General features: G+C 39.9%; 1 protein-coding gene across 2 annotated transcripts in view; it reads left to right on the forward strand.

The window, feature by feature from the left end:
• epha3 (eph receptor A3) overlaps nucleotides 1-24,730 on the forward strand; it is a 118,016-nt gene that overhangs the window by 84,793 nt on the left and 8,493 nt on the right. For both annotated transcript variants that reach the window (XM_034693113.1, XM_034693112.1), the window contains exons 7-15: nucleotides 486-648; nucleotides 1,279-1,384; nucleotides 1,820-1,884; nucleotides 3,673-3,798; nucleotides 8,740-8,925; nucleotides 12,166-12,227; nucleotides 14,122-14,331; nucleotides 16,430-16,579; nucleotides 17,193-17,386. In XM_034693113.1, the coding sequence (XP_034549004.1) occupies nucleotides 486-648; nucleotides 1,279-1,384; nucleotides 1,820-1,884; nucleotides 3,673-3,798; nucleotides 8,740-8,925; nucleotides 12,166-12,227; nucleotides 14,122-14,331; nucleotides 16,430-16,579; nucleotides 17,193-17,386 (1,262 nt within the window). The remainder of the gene's footprint in view (nucleotides 1-485; nucleotides 649-1,278; nucleotides 1,385-1,819; nucleotides 1,885-3,672; nucleotides 3,799-8,739; nucleotides 8,926-12,165; nucleotides 12,228-14,121; nucleotides 14,332-16,429; nucleotides 16,580-17,192; nucleotides 17,387-24,730) is intronic.

Genomic DNA, 24,730 nt, shown 5'->3' on the forward strand with positions numbered 1-24,730 from the left:
TAAAATCTTATGAATCAAAACCAAAAAATGTAAATCCATCAGAATTGGAGTGGTACCTTCTGTGTTTTTACTCCTAAATCTCCCCATTTCCCACTCCTTTTTTCCTCCTCGCCTTTCTTCCTTCCACATCTGGAAACAATGTGGTGAATGCAGGCTCAGTGTGTAAATCCTCCTGTTGTTTTATCAGTGGAGATCAGTAGGAGAGAAGTCATAAAATATAAAAGGCATAATTCATCAAATTGGAAGGAAACCTACAAAACTGTCCCTGATGTTTGTGGGTGTGTGCATGTGTGTGAAAATGTTCAAGCACGTAGAGCATACTGTGTTTTATTGTGCATATATCATGTTGGATTCATCAAAAACTCCAGTCAAGATAAAAAAAAGTGGTAGTCTCAAAACCAAAAAAAAATGCCTGCACAGTCCCTCAAATATTTAATTCCTTTTTTCTCCCCCTGTTTTCCTCCTTTATCCTTTGTGTCTCACAGGAGGAGCAGGAGACCAGCTATACCATCCTGCGTGCTCGGGGTTGTAATGTGACTCTGAATGGTCTGAAGCCCAACACTGCCTACCTGCTGCAGATCAGAGCGCGCACAGCTGCAGGATATGGAGCCAGCAGCCCCAGTTTCCAGTTTGAGACCAGCCCTGACTGTAAGCTCAGCACAGAGTTAAAGTTGTATCAGTATTATACTGTTGCAATTGAAATAATGAGAAAACCAATACTTAGGGCTTGGTGAATACCAATTCAAAGTAACTATTGCAAGATCCTGGGGCAGATTTATTAGAAATAATCTGTTGTACTTTTAGTTTGATTAATCTGCTTTTTGAGAGACATTAGTCTGCTGTTCTATTGGAAGATTTTGAAGGTTACAGCAAGCCAGAAATAGCTGACATCGCTTCAACTAACATAAATGTTGCAGTGCTGCTGTTTTTAAAATTCAATAGCATGTGAAAAGACAGTTAAATAGTAAGATAAACTGTTAGAGTATATTTGACTGTTGTCTGAATATTTTTTGTTATAATTATTGTGCTAATTTATGACTATATTGTAAGTTCATCGTTATGTAAGTAGATCATTTCCTGATCTAAATTCTTAAGTTGTTAAATTGGCCCAGGAGGTTTTAATATTGTATTCTAACATATTTATAACATGATATCAAATTGATGTTTGATCGTAAAAATAAGCTTTAAAGGGCCAAGTTGGACTGAAAGTTCTTTTGTTTTCTTCTAAGTTGAACTAAGCTAATTGCCTGTGTCTCTGTCTCTGTCTCTGTCTCTCAGCTGCCTTTTCCATCTCCAGTGAGAGCAGCCAAGTCGTTCTGATTGCCATCTCCTCAGCTGTGGCCATCATCCTGCTCACTGTGCTTCTCTACGTGCTGATTGGCAGGTCCGTTCATCAGCATCCTGTATCACAAAATTACCATTAACTTGTTAACACCATGTTCTATAACTAGTGTTGTTTCACCCAACAAGTATCCCTCTATTTCCCCTTTCTAATTCAGCATTTTTGTGGGTATACATGTAGAATATATATGGGAGAAACTTAAGAATTGTGTGTGAATTGGTGTGTATGTGTGTGTATTGGTGTGGGTATGTGTGGCTAAAGTTGGCAGTCAGTACTGTTCAGAGAGAGTATAAATCCATGGCTCATTATAAGACTTACTGATCCTCTCTTGACTTATAAGAGCTGGGATTACACATACACACATACACATATACACACACGCACAGAGCTCTTGCTAACCTCCAGGCTGAGCCAACGGGTGAATTCTTATTGGGCGATGTGGCACTACTTGTGACCTCTCTCTGTTTGCATTGGCAGGTTTTGTTGCCACAGCAAATCCAAACATCCTGATGAGAAAAGGCTGCACTTTGGAAATGGCCACTGTAAGTACTAAACTATTTCCTGAGGGCTGGTTCGATCTGCCCTCTCTGCTCCACAGCATTCACTGAGAAGAATAAAACAACGAGATTGCTACATTACAGACAGTTACACTTTGTTGTTCTCTGTTCTACACATCTGTACTAACAATTTGTTGTTTTAGAGCAGCTATTTTCAAGCTTGAATTGGTTTTCTTAACACTCCACTTCATTTTGGTCATATGAGCTGACTGTAATCGGACCGAGACAATGTTGAGTGGAGGTTTCTCGGTCCATTTGCAAACCAATCCTGAATGTTTCATTATGAGGGATAAGGATCAGGTTGTTCTTCCAACAAGCTGCAGCAAATATGAGACTTAAAGTTTAAACAGTCTCTAATTATAGGTTTTACTGAAGAAAAAAGTCCATCAATTGATGTATCTATATGACCAGTGACGAAGTATCCCTTTTTTTTTGGTTTGACATTGGACCCATGTGTAAAACATGCCATAGTAACCAACGATGTGACGTAAGGATAACAGGTTTAAAATGTTTTCTTTACATCCCCCTACAGCTCCCTTGCTGTTGCTTGTTCTCTTTTATGCACTCATTCTATTTATACACATCTTGTTATTTATTGGGAATTCTCCTGCCTTTAACCTTGACCTAAGTATTGGGCCCCTTAACTCCCCGAGCACTAAAGTGCGGCTGTCCATGTTCATGAATCGTTGTGTTGGGTCAAAGGCACAGCATTAATTTCCCCACAGGGACTAATAAACAGAAAAACTTTATTACATAGGGGAATGGTTGATTTTTCTGAAATCTTTTAAGTCTATCCTAAACCAATATCCACAGGTACATATGTTTAAAAAAAGCAGTCTTCAGTCACTTTGATTATTTCTTCGGTGACAATGGAGACAAAGTGACAAAATTCTCTTCTGTTTGAGCGACAGTGCATTCTTAATTTTAGCTAAATAAGAAGCTTTTGCTATCTTACAGAAACAAAGATAGAAATGTACAGCCTTACCTTACAAGCACTAAAAGAGTCGACCTATCCTAGATAAAGTTTATTTGATTCATGTTGTTAAAGTTGAGAGTATAGTAAGTAAACTTTATTTAGTATAGCACCTTTCACAGACATAGTCACAAAGTGCTTTACAGAGAATCAATGTCAACAAGACAATACAATGAGCAATAAATAAGATAATAAAGAAAGCAGACACAATGACATCAAATTACGACGGAAGGTCGAAAGCCATAACAAACAAATGTGTCTTAAGCTGCTTTTTAAAAGTCTCAGTCGAATCAGCACAGCGCACTTGGGGCGGAAGACTGTTCCAGAGAGTTGGTGCCACATGCTCAAAGGCACGGTCACTTTTAGTTTTAAGCCTGACACTGGGCACAGCAAGCAGACCCTGATCTGAGGGGTCTACTGGGGATGTAAGAGTGGAGCCGGTCAGAGATATAAGAGGGTGCTTGATGATGGATTGCTTTGTATGTTAATATGAGGATCTTAAACTGTATTTGATTAGCAGCCAGTGTAGTATATTGAAATTGTTGAGTGCATCAGCTGCATATTCTTATTTCTAGGAAACTCTTCACATATTCTTAAATGTTAGTACAAACAGATTACATCTTAAACTATTGATTAAATCAAACAGCAAACACATCAGTTACCAATTTATATAGCCCTCCTTCATCATTGTTAAACTGACCACTAGCGAATGGTAAGGCTTGTTGGATTAAGGGTCATAAACATGTTGAGAGTACATTGATTGGACATTAACACATTCAACTTCCCCTTTGCTGCTGCAGTGCGTTTGCCAGGGATCAGAACCTACGTGGACCCCCACACCTATGAAGACCCCAGCCAGGCTGTGCATGAGTTTGCCAAGGAGCTGGACGCTTCCTGCATCGCCATCGATAAAGTAGTGGGAGCAGGTGAGAAACAAGCGCACACACCATGCTGGCCATGACAGATGCTGTCTACCATTTAGTCTGGTTCTGCACAAGCCTCTTAACATTTTTCCTATAAGCACAGTTTCCAAACGTTTGTTCACTGGATTCATATGGGTCTCTGAATAATATGTATGTGTCTTGATGCTTAACATGGACAGAAAATATCAGCAGTACCTGTAGAAGGACCTCTCCTCTATAACTGTTCTGCAGTGTTTTTGCCACATATTACATACATAATACATTTTGATAAACTGGAAATCAAGCTCAGAACACTATTTTGCTATATGTGCAGAAGCAGGCACTTAAGAGATATTCCAGTTAAAAAGAAGTTGAAAAAAAGTCTAAATCGATTAAGAGAAATAAATGGTGTCGTCTCTCTCTGACGTCCTCTCTCCATCTCTTACCTCATTATACCTCTTTCTTACTCCTTCATGCTCTGCTTAAACGACAAAGGCACTCCAAGTGCACAATGGAGAAAAAATGAGGTGCATGTAGAGCTCCAATATATCTACATTTTCATAGCAGCAGGCTAGTTTAACTTTGTGCCATATACTGCACAGCTGGAAATGAGAAGCATTTAAAACCCCAGCTTGAGGTCCCTTCTTTCCCACCCTCCTCTATGACAGAGGGGGAGAAGTTAGAAGTTGTTCTGCTCACCTCCCACTCTCACTCTCTCTCTTCTCTTCTTTTCTCATCGTTCCCCACAGGTAACAGCCTGATGCTCTAATTCTGAACTCAGTCTAATGATCGCCACAGTAAAACAAGCTTCCACTCCTCTCCACATGTTCCTCCTGATAACTTGAGCAGGAGTGCAGACGGGAGGGTAATGCTGTGTGAGTCATGTTGAGTGCAGGCAGAATAGATGGAGAGTAAAGAACACAGGACATAACAGCAGGCCAATCTCCAGAGTCCCACCAGTCCTGCACACTGTAAAGCTGTCAGGGCAGCCAGAGAGTGTAATACCTGGCTCCAAACCGGAATACACTCCACAACACATTTTTCATCGTTCACAGTAGAGACATAATATTCATCTCTATGGGGCTGATGTCTAAACATTAGGACTCAGGTAGGCAGTTGTTTGGATTAAAAACTGAACTACTGCGTTAATGAAACAATATATAATTGATACCAAAATCTGTACCATAGTTCTGAAACAAATAACAGTTGACCCCAATGCCCTCGCACACAGTTGGATTCACACTGAAGACAACTACACTGCAGTAAGCTATACATTTTTAATGCCAACAGAGCCTGGCTGAGGCAAAGTATATTTATTTTAGTGCTTCTTCATACTTGACATGAAGCTCAACATCTGACTGTGCAAAAAGACTATTTTTATCCATGCTGGAAAGCCACTTTGAAATCATGGTAAAGATGTAAACATCATATGTTAACTGAAAAATCTCTACAATAACAACAACAGTCTTTTGATGTTAACTGATAACAGCTTCATATTTTGAAAGACTATTGCCTTTGTTCACACTATTGTTCATGTCTACTTAACATGACCCCAAAGACAACATGAGGGCTATTTGACAGCATTCAACAATAATAGCTCCCTTGAGGATTTGACACAAATTGGCCTAAGTACTTATATTCCCATACAGTCACAGAACATTCTTAAAGCTCCTAACTTAGCTTAACAAACCCTAGCAAGGAGTCGTAGCTTAGGAGAAATTTAGAACTGTTTTTAGTGCAATAACAAGAAAATGTATCTCATTGAGGAGGTGTGGTTGACCCTGCTGTTATGAATGACTCATTCTTTTCATAGTTGTGGATGGTTGATCCAAAAATAAAGGAGAAAATAAAAAAGAATGGAGTCTCAGTGCATTCGCTTGAGAAAAAAAAACCTCTACTTTTCTGAATTAAGAGATAATTATTGTCAAGATATATTTACGCCTACCTTAGTATATTTTGTAATTAATTTATGATTTTTTTTTCTTTGCCAGTATATGACATCTTATCCATCTAGGATCAACAAACTTGCAATCTGCACTCAGTCCGCACAGAGAAAGAGGGATGTCTGCTGACACGTCTTCCAATAAATACACTGACTGCAGTGCTACACCTTATGTTAAATATCAACCTTGAACTGCTGTAGTTTTTATCTTCTATACAGCCTGTTGCTGCCTATGCTATTCTGCATTATCTTAGTTTTGCTAAGTCAGTCTGAACAAGCCTCCCTTCCTGAAGCTCACCTAGTTTGAGAACATAATCAATGATGAAACTGTTGCATTTTTCTAGTTCCCAAATATCTTAATGCTGTGATCCCTTTTATTTCCAGCAATATTGCATTGCTGAGCACATCTTTATTTGGATCTACCACAAATATGACTCAGTACAGTTCAATTGTTAACTTCTAGTTTACTTACTGTCATTCAATTTTTGGAGTATGTTTCCTCTTTCTCACCATATTTCCTCCATTTCCTCCTCTTCTTTGGAAACTCTTAACCGTCTTAAAAGTGCTTCTCACTGCTCCTAACAGTTTTCCATCTTAGCTCTCTTCCGGGCTAAGATACTTTGTGAATCACTTCTGTCTTATTTAAGAGTCAGGATTCTGAGACCTTTCTCAGAATTGCATCACTTGGAGCAACTCTTTGTAATCTTTATGAATAAAACCCCAGGGTTATCAAGTGTTGTTTATAAATGTGAGTGCTTATGATTGTAACCCCGGTGATCTAATTTTAGTAACCGGCTCAGATGTAGGAAGATGGACAGAAACCCTGCAAACACTGAACATTTTAGAGCAGGGCACTCTCTGAGGGGGAAATTGAGCCGCAAATGTCATTAAAACTGATATTAACCAGGAGTGTGACCAGGACTTCAGCCCCCTATCTGTAAATCTATTATGAAAGAAGTTAATGAGAAGTGAACACCAGAGTTGTACTTTAAAGCTTAAGCCATGATGTAAACATTTTTATCTGTCAGCTGGAATATAACACACCACCCATCCGTGTGATTTTTATGAACCCATATAAGCGCCCAGAACAATACACAGCATACCTCTTCTTTGTCCAACCTTTCCCCAAACCTCATCTGTCTTCATTAAAAACTTGAACACGGCTTTGATCTCCTTCCAATCGGTGATTGTGTGTTAAAAGACAGAACACACGTTCCCCTCTGCTTACACAGGTCAGACTTCAACATCAAAGTGGAATACCTAGCTCCACTCAGAGCACGGAAGGAGTGAGTGTCCCTAATCAGGCCTTATTGGGCAGAGATCTCCTTTCTCAGAGTGACCACATAAAAAAGGTGCCTTGGCCTGGCTCGTCTGTCCACTTCTGAGGGCCCAAAGAACAGAGCCGAAAGAACAGGCATGCATTCGATATTTAGACAGGTTGTAATTATTCCTGCTTAAGTTTTTCCAGACCCTGTTCCTTCAAGTCCAGGGTTCCGACCCATGCTCTCTGATCCAGAGCTGCTATGGGAAAGGATTGTACCGGATTGAGAGAGATCTGCACATGTCTCTTCTCTGATGTCACTGTACAACATGCATGCAGTACACAATATGGAGGAACAAACTCTCACATGGAAGTACACACACACAAATCCACACATCATACTCTTCTCCTAAAGTCCATCCAAACCACGCCACCAGCTGGGAAACTGGCTGGCTGCCTTTGAAGTGGCCAGCCTGCCCACAGAGCTTACACTACCCACTGAAACATACGAAAACACACATTCATGCACACACACACAGTAATAGGCTGAAGTACAATCATCCTCTCAGCAGCAAGGAATGCAAATTGCCCTCTCCCATGGTGGAGACAGAGTTCCAATACCTTCCAGTACAACAGTGAGAGTTGAAAAGTCTCTTACCGTCTGAGAGGCGGTATCATCTGGACCGTGAATTCAGGTTGATCTATTTAAAAACATATTACTACTCAGGGTGTCATTAGTGGTCCCAGTGGTTTAAACGCATAATTATAATCTCTCCAAAATCAATAAATACATTTCATGATTAATGGGAGTTCAAAAAAGAGATCATGGTTGTAATACCCTTTGATCTGCAGCTTCCTCTTTAGCACTAAGTCCTCACTTTGATTAGAGTGCTGAATCTGGCACCTCCAAAACCAGTTCTTAAGTAATTCAACGCACAATATCTTTATACTTACTGGTCCTGCCCCAAAGCAAAGTTTTGTTTGTGTTCCCCACAATAGTACAACTAACCCAGCAATGCTTGACATGACTTCTCTAGCCTGTTGCATTGTAGTTGAGTTTCCCGCTAAGCTACCCTGCAGCAGTTTGTAGCATTGATTTCTGATCCAGGGAGCTTTTTTTTTCTTCTTTTTTTTTTCCTGAAGACAGGCATTCTCAATGTTATAAAAGATGCAAATATAAGGTGTTTTTTTTTTAAGTTATATAAAGATTGACTGATTCCCTGATATACTGTGACTTGAGGTTGCAGGTTTAAATATATGACATAATTTGAAGGCACAAAATAAGCTAACCCATGGACACAATATGTACTTACAGTGTGTGCTGATAGAGAAATTAGCTACGTAGAGCCAAGCCGTTTTTTGAACCAGGCTGTAAACATGTTTATTAATGCTGCAAAGATTGTCTTTTTTGAAATGGTGTGTATGTGGTTTCCGGTGTTTCTGCAGCCAGCCTCAAGCGGATTCTCGATGTATTGGAGTTTATAACCCTTTCACATGGGCTTCATAGTTTTAGACTGGAGGTTGCCACTTGGTGCATACCAAATCAAGGTTATTTTAAAAATGAAAATTAACCCCTCTATGCATTCATAACTTCACCTAAAATGGTTTTCAATTGGACAACATTGCTGCTGTATCCCAAAAGTTTTGTTATAGCTTGATAATGTAAAACCAAGTACACTCATAAGACTATAAACTCAGCATTACATGCATATCACTGTGTTTAATTTATTTGTTGTTGTATCTTTCATGTTTTTATCTTTAGGTGAATTTGGTGAGGTGTGCAGTGGGCGCCTGAAGCTTCCCAGCAAGAAGGAGATCTGTGTGGCCATCAAGACTCTGAAAGGAGGATACACTGACAAACAGAGGCGTGACTTTCTTGCAGAGGCATCAATCATGGGACAGTTTGATCACCCCAACATCATCAGACTGGAGGGAGTGGTGACACGCAGTAAGTGCATTCATGACTCATCACTTTAGAGCACGCACTTTGAAATGAGTCAACAGCAAAGTGATCATTACTTTTTACAATAGAATATAAAAAAACTATGTTTGGTATAGTAGGCAATTTACCTTTATAAAGTCCAAGCACAAATAAGGAGAAAAACACATCCACACATAAAACCTTTAGATGGAATAAAGAAGAATAGAGTAATAGACTGCAGAAATAGTTGTATACACGTTCCATCACAGATCCTCATCAGAGTCCTTTTACTGATTCCAGATTTTCAATTGTCTTTGACAAATGGCTCTAAAGTGGCCGACTCTTCTGTGAAGGAGCGCAGGAGCTTTATTGAGTTGAGGTGGTGTAAATCTCTTCAGATCAATGTGCTCTGATCAAAGCCTGTGTCCAAAGCGGGCATAAATCCATAAATCCATATCTCTGACTCGCTCCCCTCTGGGCCTCTTTATAAGACTATCATTAGCACACAGAAGGCCTCTTTAAAACGGAATGACTGCAAAAAAAGGGAAATAATGAGTCTGAACTTTGTCGCTGAGAAACGCGCCTGGCCTCTATCTCTCCCTGCGGCACAGGGCTTGTTAAGTAGTTCTGCCCGTGCGTGTATCCTAAAGAGCAGAATAGAATGCACTGAAATCTGCCCATAATTCATCCTCATACTTTTGGTTCCTTATAATTTTTCTCATTTGTTTTTCTTTGCTTCATCTCTCCTTTTTCTGTTTAGTTTGCAAGCCTTAATTGCTCCCTGCCTCTTAAATTTCAGGCAACTAAATTTAGCGACTTAGTAGCACGACTTCCCCTTAATCTAAAACAGAATCGCCAAATTAGGAATCAAAATGGAATGTGCAAAACAGACACGACAGCACAGTCAAGCCATATTGTGTTAATTAATTCATTAAGTCACCAGAGGATAAAAAACAGCAATTTATTATTTCAGACCAGTCTGTAATTTACTGTTTTGAGTCATCACTTACAGGAATAATGATGCATTGTGGGATTTTTTTGTTGGGGCGCAAAATTGAATGAACTTTAAGGGATTGTTTAAAAAGTTACCACAGAATTTTCTCCAGCTATTCAGATTTTCAAATGAATTTCCAAAAATGAATTCAGTGTGAGAATATCAGCGGAGAGCAGACCGTACACAATACAAACTTTTAAAAGGATAAACTTTTATGAATTAATGCCGTTTTTTTCTGCAACAAATAGATTTACTCACAAATAATGACCAAACACTTTAAAAAGAAAGTCAGTTCACACACACATTTCAGACGTGTTTCTAGAATTTTCCTACTACTTTTGTTTGTATGTTTTCAATGAATATTACAGTTTGTATTGCACATTTTAAAGTGCACCACTCTTTTTTTTTAAATGCAGCTGGTGAAAAGTGCTGTTTGGTGGTTTCATTTACTACTTTGAGATCAAAAGGGAAAGCCTAATATTCACTGTGTGTGTCTCTGTGTGTACACATGACATTTGAAGGGATACTCTGAACACGTGTGTGTGAGCTACTGCAGCAAGAGTGCAGGGCATAGTTTCAGGAGGTCCATTTGATATGCTCTGACACACACAGATGCACACTTACAAACTCACAAATACACGCACACACACGGCTGCAGGGTGATTTATTAAGCTGCTCCTGTTAATTCTTAATAATCCTGAGACTTTCACACCCCATTTACCTTGCTGCTGCTTTTGGCTGATCCACAGGCTGCATATTTGCAGGCACACACACAAACACACACACAAACACATGCATGTACTTCTTTCTGTCACACGCTTACACACACACAAGCTCACAATAGTGTTCCCAGAATAAAGGGACTTTGGGGGCTTTATCTTTGCTGCCTGTGTTGAGAACAGAGAGAAAGGGGGACGGGAAGAGGGCGGAGGACGAGAGGGAGGACTGGGTGTGTGTGTTCCCGCGTTCCCGGTTAAACGAAGCAATCCATCACAGGCTTTAGGGAGTGGGAGGTGGGAGGTTGTTTAACCTTATTTTTATCTATTTACTGTAATTTCACTGTAGGAGTAAGTGTTGCAATTATATTGAGACAATCCATGCCCTTTGGAAAGCAGAGAAACAAACGTCAGAGTGAAAAAGTAAAAGTTTGTCTAATCAGGAGGGAGAGAAGTGTTTGTTTAAATAGGGAAATGTTGTTCGTGATAATCAAAAACTGGAAGACTTTGTTATTTTTTTGTTTTTATCTCCAAGCCTAGTTTAAATCAAGCACACCTTTGGTCTTGGCTCATTTACTTGAAGCAGTTTGTTGGGCCAAAAACAACTTTTTCCAGTCTGATTGACTCAGAGGGATATTTTTTATTTGTAACTCACACCAGATCTGCTTTATTCCAATCTGCTCTGATTTAATTAAATACTGTATATGAAGGCAGCCAACTTCCATCATTATATATGGAAAGTTTATTTTTTTCCAAATGAGAATAATGGATTTGTTTCTTTTTGCGACTGATTCCATCCCCACTCAGCCTTCGTCATTTGATAAAAAAGCCATCTAGGCCAGATGTGGGGCGGGATCACATTAATACATGCAAGAGGGATAAAAGGAGGAGGAAAGGATTGGGTGGTGGGTAAAAAGAAGCTAAGATGACAGAATAAAGGTAGGCCAGGAATGAAAAAGGGAAGAGGGAGGAGAGAGGAGGGCACATTAATCAGAATAAAATGGAGAAGAAGCGTATGGATGGTGGGAAGTCAAGAGTGAAGCACGGAGAACAAAACCATCTGGGGCACAAACAAGCCCTGACACCATCGCTGTCCATTCAACAGTCGCTGATTTAAAGGTTTTTTAAAGGTTTTTTCCATCACTTTTTTTCCCTCTGTAATAAACCTTGTGTTGGCCAAAGTCTGATCAGGTACAGATGATATCAGGCAGCTTGGATTTACAGCCAGATCTTCAACAGAAATAAAGATGTCACACTTTGACAGCTGACCTGCTGGAACCCTAAAACGGCTAAGATCATTTCATTCTCCTGAGTGTGTGTGTGTGTGAGACGGACAGTCGAAAGAGTCCAACCTGGTCCCTATCAGGACTCATGTACGTCTGCTTTAAGTCAGTAACAGCCCAAGCGTTGACTCCATATGACTTTTCCAACATCAATGAATTGATGTGAAATCAATATGTTGAGTTACATGCATCTTTCAGTCATGGTTGTTGTGTTGTATCGCAACTACTTAACCTGATACAAACTCACACGCTGACGCCTTCCTCTCTGTTACAGGTAAACCCGTCATGATCGTCACGGAATACATGGAGAATGGATCATTGGACAGTTTCTTGAGAGTAAGTAATGACATGGACAAAGACATACACACATTCAGAGTGGATCACAAGTTAGTACAGAAGTACACACTCTGAAGCAGTTGGAGAACACGTACTTGACAGTTAAATAAAGATTAGGAAACTCATCAGTGAATATGGTGAAAAATCTGTCTTGCACCTGCAAAACACTGATCACACATCAGGTTGCTCTGCAACCAGTGCAGTAAATCTTTGTTCAATCTGTCCATGCACAGCAGTGAAATTTGGGTCAAACATCTATGAAACAGTAAGTCACACATTTAGCTGGTTTGGAAGGCATATATTGCCAAAAAATAGACTTTAAAAGGGTAAATTTAACAGGGGGGTTAAGGTCTTAACATTAGCGTACCGTTACAAATCAAGATCAACTTAACATTTTCGTTCAGGGTAATGTCAAAACATTACTGTTTATCCATATACATTCCTAACATGCAGAAAATAACAGCAGCAGAAGCAGAAGGTCCTCATTTCCATAACTTTTCTGTTATGTTTACTCAACCAGTCCTCTAATACTGCTAAAGCCCTTACTGTGTTTCAGTTAGTTGCTGATTCATGTCTGTTTTCTTCAATTTGGTCTATGTCTCTTTCACTCAGCTCCTTGTGTGTTTCAAAAACCCTGCTCGTGTCTATGCTGTTTTCCTCCTCATGTGTAGCAGTAAGAGTAGTAGTAGCAGAACTAGAAGCAGTAGTACTGTTACATTTTCACATGTTTAAGAAAAAGTTCAAATACTTTTGTAGTTGTTCCAGTAAATGTATGTGTACCTGAAAAAAGGAAGATTTTAGGAAGTCTGGCTGTTATTGCTGAAGTCAACACACAGGACTTATCAAATGACAGGTTTTACGAACTGTATCCTCGGCTGTCTGGCCAGGAGTGAATTTGATTCTAGCCACGCCTCTGTCTCTCAAAGAGGAATTGACCTGTCTCACTGAAATTAGCTAAAACACAACAGCCAAGCCACAACACTGGCATGAACACATGTGTACTGAGACTTGATTTAGGCCTTTCCCACATGTGTCTGCATAGTATCCAGACACATGCAGGAGGAGTAGCTGTTGTTTCCTGACATTTTCCCAGAGGCCTGCACTTTATCATTGAAGATGTGTCATATATATTCAAACACACACAGACGCACACACAGTAACATATGCATGCAAATTCATAGTGTGTGCATTACAGCTTGTGTCCGTGTCCTGAATCTGGAACGCTCTGAAGTGACTGAGCCAGGTGGTTCTGGCCACAAATTGCTCCAGACAAAATAAGAGCTGAGGTGGGCCCAGTTAGTTTTCAAAGGAAAATACACTCATTTTACACTCATCGCACAAATGACGTGGTCTTAGACAAACAGAGTAAATGAGTGCATGTGAAGAGAAATGGATGGAAATGTAGACACAGACAAACTGTTCTTACCCACATGTCAAAGGAGATCAAACCCTGCACAAAAACTACAATAGACAGATGGATAGATAGAATGTCACACAAATCAGGTCAGTGGAGATGAAGGCTCTCATTGGTCGTCACATGGGCCAATATTAATACAATATATACATGAAAAAACAGTGGATAGAAGTAGCTAAACTCAGAAGAATAAAGGCTGTTCCAGTGAGTTGTTGCTCTTATCCTGATTTCCATACATTACTGCCTCTGTGGCGTTCCATATTTCACAGTTGAACTGAAGATGAGCTACAGAATGTCAAAGGTGGTTTTCAAAGGTTAATGAAAATGCTGTGGACACTAATGTAGAAAGGTTTCATTTTATGCACATAGCCATAAAGGTCACACTCCCGTTGTGTTGTTTAAGATATACATTTAGGTTTGACATTGAAGTGTACCCTTGGTCTTTTCTTTATTCCGATGTTCTGTCTCTCCCTCTTTTAGAAACATGATGCACAGTTTACAGGCATCCAGTTGGTTGGTATGCTGCGTGGCATCGCCTCAGGCATGAAGTATCTCTCAGACATGGGTTATGTTCACCGGGACCTGGCAGCTCGGAACATCCTGGTCAACAGCAACTTGGTGTGTAAAGTGTCAGATTTCGGACTGTCGCGAGTCCTGGAGGACGACCCAGAGGCTGCCTACACCACCAGGGTGAGTTGAATGTCGCTATAGGGCACTCGCATACTGACTCGATGATAATGTAGTTAATTGGTTAGAGCAGGGGTTCGGAAAGTGTGGGTTGGGTCCCCCTGGGGAGGTCGCGAGATGCAAATGGGGGTCCTGAGATGTCTTCCAGAAGGTTTATTTTTTAAGTTATCTAAGTATAGCACATTTCATCCATTACAGTAAATAATATCAAATGTAATGATTTTTCTGACTTTCTTTTTGCTAGATGACTCCTTAGTTTAGGGTTAGTGAACAGTGAATTATCAAAAGCATCAGTAGCAGTAGGTTATTTCATAAAGGCACAGGAAACACAGCTACAAGCTCATATAGGTAGGCTGATTGTCTGCAGACCAGCTAAATGAAGCCACATTAAATCATTTTGAGGAACAGTGGGGGTCGCGAGTCTTTGGCACCTATATTTTGGGGGTCGCAAGTCTTTGGCACCTATATTTTGGGGGTCGCGGGCTGAAAAGTTTGGGAACCCCTGGGTTAGAGTATGTGGTCCAATATCGAGTCCATTCCAATGGATTACTCCAACCAACCAACAAACACCAACACTTGTATTATTCCAGAAGGCAGTTCAAAGCTATGGGAAGTTTGAATGACTTACAGAGGAGTCCCCTTGCACTTTTTACTGATTTTACTGAATATGAAGATCATAGTTTTAGGATATTTGTACTGAAATTATAAATAATAAATAAAAACATGTATTTATTCCACATATATTCTTTTTCTTCAACTCATTATATTTTAAAGTGCATCTGCACTTTTCCCCTTTCCGTGTGTGTCTGCATCTGCGTCTGTGTCTGTGTGTGTGGTCATTTTCAACACAGGATCCTGTGGTCTAAAGCCGTGCGTGCAGCCCTTTTAAACACAGTCTAATTTTCTGGCCGAGAATTGCATGTCAAATAAACAGTCACAGTGTGCCATTTGCCTTTCTCCCAGAAATACATAATCTAAAATATTAAGATAGAATAATAAACTCTGCCATGTCACGGTTACAGATGCCGCTCCCCACATGTAACCAGATTTTCCTTCCAGCCTACAATAGAACTTTCTTTTTTAACCTGGTCTTTTGTGTTTTTGGCGGACTCCTTACTCTCTTTTTGTTTTGTGTGTCTTCCGTGCATGTGAATCCAGTGGTGTTCACACATTTTGCCCTTTAAAGTACTCTGGGAAAAGGTGGGTACAGTATGAGTAAAGTGCAGGTGATGATTGTTGTTATGTTTGTATTTGCTGTTTTAGTTTGTGTCACCATCCTGTTAATGTGTGTTTGTCTGTCTTGTATCTTCCTGAGTGTTTCTTTGCGGATCAGGCAGTATCGGAGTCTGTCTTTTAGAGGACACCTTGTGTGTGTGTGTGTGTGGTTGTAAAGCACCCATCATGAGCTGGGTGACTTGGCAGTTGTCTGTTAGCTTTGGATGCAGCAGAGTCCTTCCTTCCACAGCTCCATTTCCCTCATTTGTCTGTTTCTCAGCTAGAATGACAAATGTGGCAGACAGAGAGAGGTTAGGCAGGGATCTTTGGATTGTGGTTTGATTGATATACTTTTTTCTTTCTGTTATTGAATATCGATTATATGACCTTTCTATCTGAAAATAACATTTTTCAGAGTAAATATGAACTTTAAAATCCCACATTTAAGAAATAAAAAGTAAAATCTTATATTTCAGTCTGTTTGTTTTTGCTTGTGTGAAAAAACAAATCAATCACACCACATAAAACGTATATGTCAGGTAACAGAAACAGATCTGGATGTGAGGCTAAGACTATACAGTACAGTATTGAGGTTGAGCCCATCAGATATTAAGAGATTTTAGAACAGCATTAGATTGTATACCTTGTATGAGGTCTTAATTTATATAAATCAAATTTACCTTGTCTATTTTGAGGTTAATATTCTGTGATATCATGTCAGATTCCAAGTCTTATATGAATTTAATGCACCAAAATTTATGAACAGTTTAATCAATCAGCTACATGTGATTATTTGGTTGCCAGATTACGCTCAAACATGCATTTATTTTGATGATTTATTGATTAACTGACTAAAAAGTTGTTAATCTGATTGACTGTCTCTCAGGGAGGAAAGATCCCCATCCGGTGGACAGCTCCAGAAGCTATCGCCTACCGGAAGTTTACATCAGCCAGCGATGCCTGGAGTTATGGCATCGTACTCTGGGAAGTGATGTCATATGGGGAACGGCCATACTGGGAGATGTCAAATCAGGACGTAAGTACCTCCATGTTGCAAAGTTAACTTCTTATTTTACTGATGGGGTTTTCTGTTGTTTATTACATGTTCAAGCTTGCATGATTAGGCTTATGGCACATTAGATGGAAAAAGCAGTTGGGCACTTTTGCTAGAACATATTGTTGGCACGATTTAGACACTTGGGGTTAAGGATGTGATGCTAGCTGCTGTAAAATGATAAAAGTATCAAGACAAAACACTGGAAACTTTTGTTGTTACCGCCAAAAAGATAGATCCTGGGGTGTTAAATGCAGTCATGCATTGCAAAATGGTTCCTTGCAGCATAACTTAATTTATTTTATTAGGATTCTCATTCAGCGAGGCAGAAACTAGCTTCGTTTCCTTTGGTATTTGCAACAACTTCGTCCAAAACCCAGCATCTGAGCTGATTTTGTCCTATCCATCCATAATATGTGTTACCCAACACCAATGATGTATTAAACATTTCCAGGAGGTTACTCACTACAAAATAAAATGCCAAAGATTTCTAAAAGCTTCTACTTACTTCAGTATAACTTTGAAAATGTTGTTCTGATGCCAAACATTACCTGTATGTCATTTGTTAAATATTGTTCTTCTATTTTACATGTAGGTAATTAAAGCTGTAGATGAGGGGTACCGCCTCCCCCCACCCATGGACTGCCCTGCCACCCTCTACCAACTGATGCTGGACTGCTGGCAGAAAGAGAGGAACAATCGACCTAAGTTTGAACAGATCGTCAGCATCTTGGATAAACTCATCCGAAACCCTGGTAGCCTCAAAATAACAGCCAACACAACTTCAAGGTATGAACATTCAAATATAAAGCCTGCATTTGGCACATTCCCAAACTGCTTTGTCTTTCTCGAGCTTTGCTTCCAGTGTACCTGAAAAAGACACACCTGGTTCCAAATGTTTGAACCCTTGAGGTTGTTCTGGTTTTAACTTCTACACATACGACATAAGAGTTATTACAGGTCAATGCACTCCCCGTTCTGAAATCACAAGGCAATAGGACAGTCTGATATTTAAAACTGAAGAGATATTGTTGGGACAAGGGGAAGAGGGAGAGGTTTTAGCATTCAGGTCGTATTTTCTTGTCACTTGGTTCCTGCCTGTTTGTTTTTAGAACCACACAGTACAAGAGTTTGCCATAAATATTGCCTTCCTGCTTCCTGTGTTTACAGGGTGTTTCATGAAATTTAGCAAAGCTTATCACACCCTCTATATTTTCCCTAAAACAACTTACATTTGCACTTTTCATCTTTTTCCCTTCCCATGAAGTCTGATGTAATTTTCTCTAATTTTTCCCTTAATCTTATGTTGTTTTTTCCTTCCTTTTTCCCCACCCTTGTGTGGTGGTCCCAACAAAGAAGGGACCACCATTCTCTCCCAGGGGGCTGTGGGGAACCACGCAGCCCCAGTGCAGTTGTCAGTTCTGAGCAGAGTGGGGGGCAGGCGTCTGGTGTACGGCAGACGGCTGTGGTATTATGGAGACGTCAGAGCTCATAACATTGACTAATGATTTCTTAAGAAAGTGAAAATAGGTCCCTTGGAGTTTGCATGTAATTTCCCTGATTGGCTTTTAACACTGGGCGAGCACAGGCTGGCCGACATAGGCGGCTGTGGTGATTTATGAGAACAGTGTGTGTATATGTGGGTTTTTTTTCCTTTGTGTGTGTGGTAGTTTCACAGCGGGAGCAGCTGCACTCAGCTCCACACACCTCGTTTGTCTCCTAGTTGTCCTGGCTGGCTAATGGAGCTCTCCCTCCTTCACAAAGCCCATACTAAAGATTGGGACCAGAGTAGAGCATCTGGAGACTTTGGAGGGGGGACCTGGTCAGAGTTTACTGTCCCTGCATGTGGATGGAGAGGGGCTGGGGTCAGCGGGGGAAGGTGTGCTGTCAGAGACTAATTATGAGCTAACAGGAGCCCAGTCAGGGTTAGACACCACTGTCTACTGGACTGGCTTTGGAGGGTGTATGAACCATTTGAGATCCAAGGGATTCGTTTCATTTTGATGATTGCAATCATTTATGTTTGTCAGTAATTCCTATAGACTGTATGTTAAAATATATGCTATATGAGCAGCTTTGTTTTGACGTCACAAGATTTAGAGCTCCCTCTGCTGATTGGCTGCAGTATCTGTTCTGTAATGTTAACAGAGTAGTGAAAAGTAATTCTTATAAGTCAAAGCGTTCACTTTTATGACAAGTTTAGTGTGAATTAGTCATTTGATTTTAAAAAGAGCAGATGTGACATCATTATTGACAGCTCTGTCGACAAATGCAGGTGTCTGCAGCGTAGAGGAGGATCAGGGAGAGAACGCTTAGCAAACTTTACCACAAGAGTCATTAAACTTTTCAAAGCCATAAATGTCTGGCTGGAAATCAGCACAAGAATCTGTTCTGCTGTGGACTGAACCCACCTGATATATCTTTGATGTTTTATCTGAGAGTTGAATGGCTTAAGTTAGCGTCACGGTGTGACATCAGTCCTGTGACACTACCAGCCAGGTCGCTTCTGCGTGTGCTTTGGTTGCACTAATGCTATATGTCAGCACCTGTGGAGGAGGTCTTGAAGTAACTTGTCCATTCTACATACAGTCAATGGTAATGCCCTTAAACAGATGTTGTATGGTTGAACATTATCTCTTTTCCTGCAAAATGAACAATTTCAAGTATTTATGTAACTGTAAAACAGGATATAGATGCAGTTTTATAATAAATAATACTAATAATTCATAGGATTTATGTAGCGTTTTTCTGAATACTCAAAGTTGCTTAACATATAATAAAAGTAAAAATAAAACAGGTAAATAAAAAAAACAAGGACAGAGGTGGGGCGGGGTTAGAGGTCATGTGTTGTAAGACCTACCTTTTTGAACAGGTAGGTCTTGAGGTGGTTTTTGAGTGATTGAAGTGAGTCAGAGTTGCGGATGTGTGGAGGGAGAGAGTTCCAGAGAGTCGGGGCAGCGATGGCAAAGGCTCTGTCCCCCAAGGTGCAGTGCTTGGACTTGGTGGTAGGGGACAGGAGATTGGCATCTGATGATCTGAGGTGGCGAGATGGGGAGTGACGTTTGAGGAGGTCGGTCAGGTATGAGGGGACGAGGTTATTGAGGGCTTTGTAGGTGATGAGCAGGGTCTTGAAGTGGATTCGGTGCTGTATGGGGAGCCAGTGGAGGTGCTGAAGGATGGGTGCGATGTGGGCTCTGAAACAGGAGTGGCTGTGTAACTGGGCAGCGGAATTCTGGACATATTGAAGTTTTTTGAGGTCGGTGGAGGGGAGGCCGTAAAGAATGCTGCTGCAATAGTCAAGTCGGGAGGTTATGAAGGCATGGATGAGGGTTTCTGCAGCAGAGGAGGAGAGAGAAGATCTGAGCTGTGCAATGTTGCGGAGGTGAAAAAATGATATTTTGGTGACGTTTCTGATGTGTGGTTTGAAGGAAAGGGTGGGGTCAAGGATGATACCAAGGTTACGGACTACTGCGGAGGTTACGGACTACTGGGGACTATTATCACATCCCTTAGCCGTCTTATTCAGTAAGAAAAATAAAAGTTGAGTCCTGGTTCATTTTCAGAAGTTAGCACTAAGATACAATAGTGCTTACAACTAAGTGGCACTGGTCCTGGGGCTCATAAAGGTTTGAGCTGAGATGTAGGTCGAAGTGGACAATCTGGATGTTGGCCTTTTGAGACTGATAGTCAACACTTGAGTACAGGCATCTGTTGATGAATTAAATTCAGTTTAATGTGATGAGAATGTAGATATGAAATATGCATATGTAAGTATGTGAAAAAAAGGTATGGAATACAGTAAAACTAGCCATAAAGTAAAGACAACTTGATAGCGGACACAAGATTTACAGCATGTATTTTAGATCAATAGCTATAAAATATTTGTGTATTTAACATTTGATATGTTCCAAAGAAAGCCATTGTAAAACAGGTAATGCACTTTATTATTAAGACATCTAGAACCTTCACCTGACACCCTGCCTACTTCACAGAACTCTACATGCTTGACTGGAATCAAATCAAAATGTCACACCTGAGTCATTTAGGTTAATAGCTTCCCTCAGACCACCTGAGTAGTATTGATTAAAACTACATACTATTCATCACACCTAACAGAGGCAGAGGATACTCAAAGGCCACGTATCAAAATGCCAATTAAAAAGCATAATATGGAGCCTGTGTATGTGTCTAACATCTCCCTGATCCCCTCCTCTACTCTGTCCTGCCCACATGTATCTGTTCTGGCTCTTCCTTGTCCACCTCTCTCCTCCCCTGAGAGCTCTAAAAACAAGAGACTACACAGTCCTGGTTATTTAGAGGTCAAAAGAATGAAAGAGGGAGCAGATATGTGGAAAGGAAGTGAATATATGATTGGGGGGAAGACTTTATGTTCTCTCTGCGGTGGATTTATACTGCCTTCTGTGCGAGCGGGTGTTTTTTGCATTCTTATTTTGTGTTTAATCCATGAGGGGGTTTCAGACCCTTCCTCTGCCATCACAAAGATGCTCTCTTTTCTCTTTATTTTCCCCATCACTGCTTGCCTCTGCTTCTCTGTTTCCTCTCCAATCATCTTGTCTCCTGAGCTGCCGTGAGATGTTGCCGAAAATGTTACAACAAAAGAAACAAAGAAATAGATATTGGAGAGGAAACAGGGTCATTTGCAGTTTATCTCTCACAGGAGACAGGAGAGGGGAAGAACGCAGAGGATAAAGGGGAGATGAGATCAGAGGAGAAAAAGAAGTAACTGGGTACAGGAGAGGATAGGATCAATAATCTTACAAAAAAAGCTGAACAGCCTGGTTAAAAAAAAAAAAGATCATAACCACCAAAATCATTCTTAAAGGTGTATGAACAAAATAAAACGTCCTATTTGCTGCTCTTTTTGTATTAATTCCTCATAGAAAGTTTCAAACCTTCCCCTCAAGGAGATTCACACACATGTAAACCACCATCACCACATTGCTCCCTATACCCTCTTTTTCTACAAACCAGTCTCTCCAGGGGTCCTGGGGGGCCCTCTGCATTTTGACAGGCCTCTGATCTGGCAGGAAAAGACTCAATCATTGTAACAACACCCACTCCACTCCCTCAAACCCATCTTTTTTCTTCCCTTTTTCCTGCCTCTGTTTAAAATGTCATCGCGCTTTTCATCCCTCTTTGATGACTTGTTTTTTTTCTCTCTTGTTGTTTTTTTTGTTGAAGTTGCTTAATGGCAACTTGATGATTTTTTCTTTGCTTTCAAATATATTTTGCTCCTTCAATTAAAACATGTTGCCTACAGTTAACAGATATGGTGTGGTTAACTGATGCATTATGGGTAGAGAGTAAATTTTATCTACCATTTATACATGGTTATATAATAAATGTAAATCTTTACTTAAATTGAAAAAAAAGTATGTCTGCCTTTACAAATTCACTTAACCTTACTATTTTTGTTCTGCATTAAAAAAGATGATGATTATAAACTAATCAAATTATAAAATGCTAAACTGTGTAGGGTACGGGGCCCATACACTCCACATTCCCTGAAGCTAGCCTAACCCACGGTAATGTTTCCCACATTCTCACACATATAAACACACACGGCGGCTCCAAACCTCCCCCTGCCAATCTAAATCAGCCAGGCGGAGGTGGACTTCCTGGTATTCTAATGAGTTTATTTACAAGGCTATGAATAGTTTTCCCTGAGGGAGAACTACCTTTTTTTTCTTCCCTGTCCTGCCTTGTTTGCAAGGCTTTATTCCCTCATGTGCATGTGTGTGTATGTGCATTTATGTGTGTGTGTTTATGCCGGTCTTGACGCAGGTGCCTTTGTCTATTCTGCAAGACAGATGCAGCGTGTCCTTATTAAAAGTGTCTTTGCTCACCAGTCTTAAATGCCACCATTAAATTCAGCAATAAACAAACAGACAGCTCTAACTAATCCATTATTTGGCTATTGTTTGATCAGTCATTTTGTTTTGAGCTCCAGTTTGACCTCGTGTGGTTTGACCCGGTTTACCATTTCCTACATTGACGTGATAAGGTTTCGCAACAGCAAAGTGGACCGCATTTGTACAAACCACAGCATCAGTAATAACATCAGAGATTAGATGCAGATAAAGGAAATAGCTTTCTTTGTCATCTTCAGCTTTTCTTCCTTTCTCCTCTTCTGTGCCCTGGATGTCTGTCTTCCTCTCTCATCCCTCCTTTTCCCCCTCTTTTCCTGAATCATCAATCAGAGTGAGTCAGAACAGCGCCTGCAGCCTTTCCTTCACCCTCTACTGTCGACTGAGCATTCTAAAGCCCAATGCAGTGAATTTAATTTGATTTGATCCAATTGAAACCATCAACTTTAATCAAATCCAGTGTTGAATTCTGCTGCATGTTACATGTTACAGCAGGAAACAGTAATGACATAAGACAGAAACTGATTGTGCTTTTGTTAGTAATCTTGTTCTGGATATGTTAAATATATTATGAAAATATTTTCTGTCATAGCTTGATTTCCCTTGTGTATTCAAAAGCCCAAAGGCATTGTCCAGGTTTACTGTATGCAGAAGACAGACAAGGCCAGTGTGTGGGAAAAGTGTTTGTGGCTCTGGTTTATGTATAGGTCTGTTGAGCTGTGCAAGCAGAAAGTGCATGTATCCACTTAGCTTCAGGACTTGTCTTACCTTGATGGGACTATGATTGGCACTACCACCCACTCACCATACATTATCCTGGTTATTATCAAGCTACACACTAAAGACATGAACAACTTAAAACAAACTTTGATTTAAAGGTGGTGTTATTGATTTGAAAATAATGTATCTCTGTACATCTGAAATATAGTCCCTCCGATCTCCCAATTGGTAATGCTTCAATGCCAAATGATTCATACCAGCATCCTTGCAGGATGAATTAAATTCAACTCAACGTTTCAATTCACGGCCAAGTTCAAACACCATTTGGCTTATTTGTTATAAATCACATTTAATGGAACATTCCAACTGAAAGTAATTTCAGACAAGGTGAACAAGACTTCTGCAGGAATATTTATGTCAACATTTCTGTACTCATTCAGCTCTCCTTCTCCTCAGAGTTTTGCAGTTGACTTACCTTTAAAATTAATTCTGAAAATTTTAACTTTTCATATTATTGCTGTGATCACTGCTACTTATGGTTTAAACCTCCTGTTATGTTGCGGATCAAATTGACCCTTTTTAAAAGCTATTTTAGGCAATATATGCCTTCTAAACCAGCTAATTGCATCATAACAATCTGGGCATCATGTGACAGAAGAGGAGTCGTGTTAATTTCTCAACATCACTTCATAAAAAAAAAATTCAAAATGTAAAATTAAATAAACAAAAATCTACGTCATAAAAACTTTTATATTTATATTTAGGGCTTTCCAATGTACATTAAAACAAATGTTAATATTAATTTTAATGAAAAACAAGTGAGTTATCCTCATTGAACCATGATCTGTGAGAATTAAATAACACCAATGGACTACATCTTGATTTAAATGGTTAGTATGGAGTTAAAAATTAGATTAAAAACATGTGTATTGGGATTTTTTGGGGTTCTTGCACTTTTGGATATTGAATATGCCCTGGGTCAAATTGACCCAGGAACATTATTGCTGTTCCAGAGAAACGGACATAATAGGAGGGTTAAGTTACTTTGTGGTGATCAGCAACTTAAAGATGCTCTCACTAGATCTGCGGCCGATCTCTGGGTTACAGGACAGGGTCTTGCTCCACTTAACCTTATCAAGTATACAGCTGAGTATAATAAGATTTTAAAGGATTGATTTGAATTTACTCCCATTGTAGTCATCGGTGCTACTTTAATGTCACTGCTCTACCAAATTAGTTTTCATTCATTTAATTTTATCATGAAGGTCACATCTTCCAAGTTGTGTCTCAATCATGGATGGTTTCAGGCTACAGTCAAACATGGTACTGTTTTTACTATTACTATAGTTGCAGTCAGATCTCCACTAATGACTAGATGAAACCCATGACATACTTTAGTCGTCAACATATAGAGGCAGTGAAATTGCTGATGCTGGTACAACTTTTAAAATTCTACAAATTAGTTTGCTATGTAGCCCAACGTAACAGTCCTGTTACACAACTACAAACATTGCTGCAACTTACA

This window comes from Notolabrus celidotus, chromosome 10 (assembly GCF_009762535.1).
Source record: "Notolabrus celidotus isolate fNotCel1 chromosome 10, fNotCel1.pri, whole genome shotgun sequence".
NCBI lineage: Eukaryota > Metazoa > Chordata > Actinopteri > Labriformes > Labridae > Notolabrus > Notolabrus celidotus.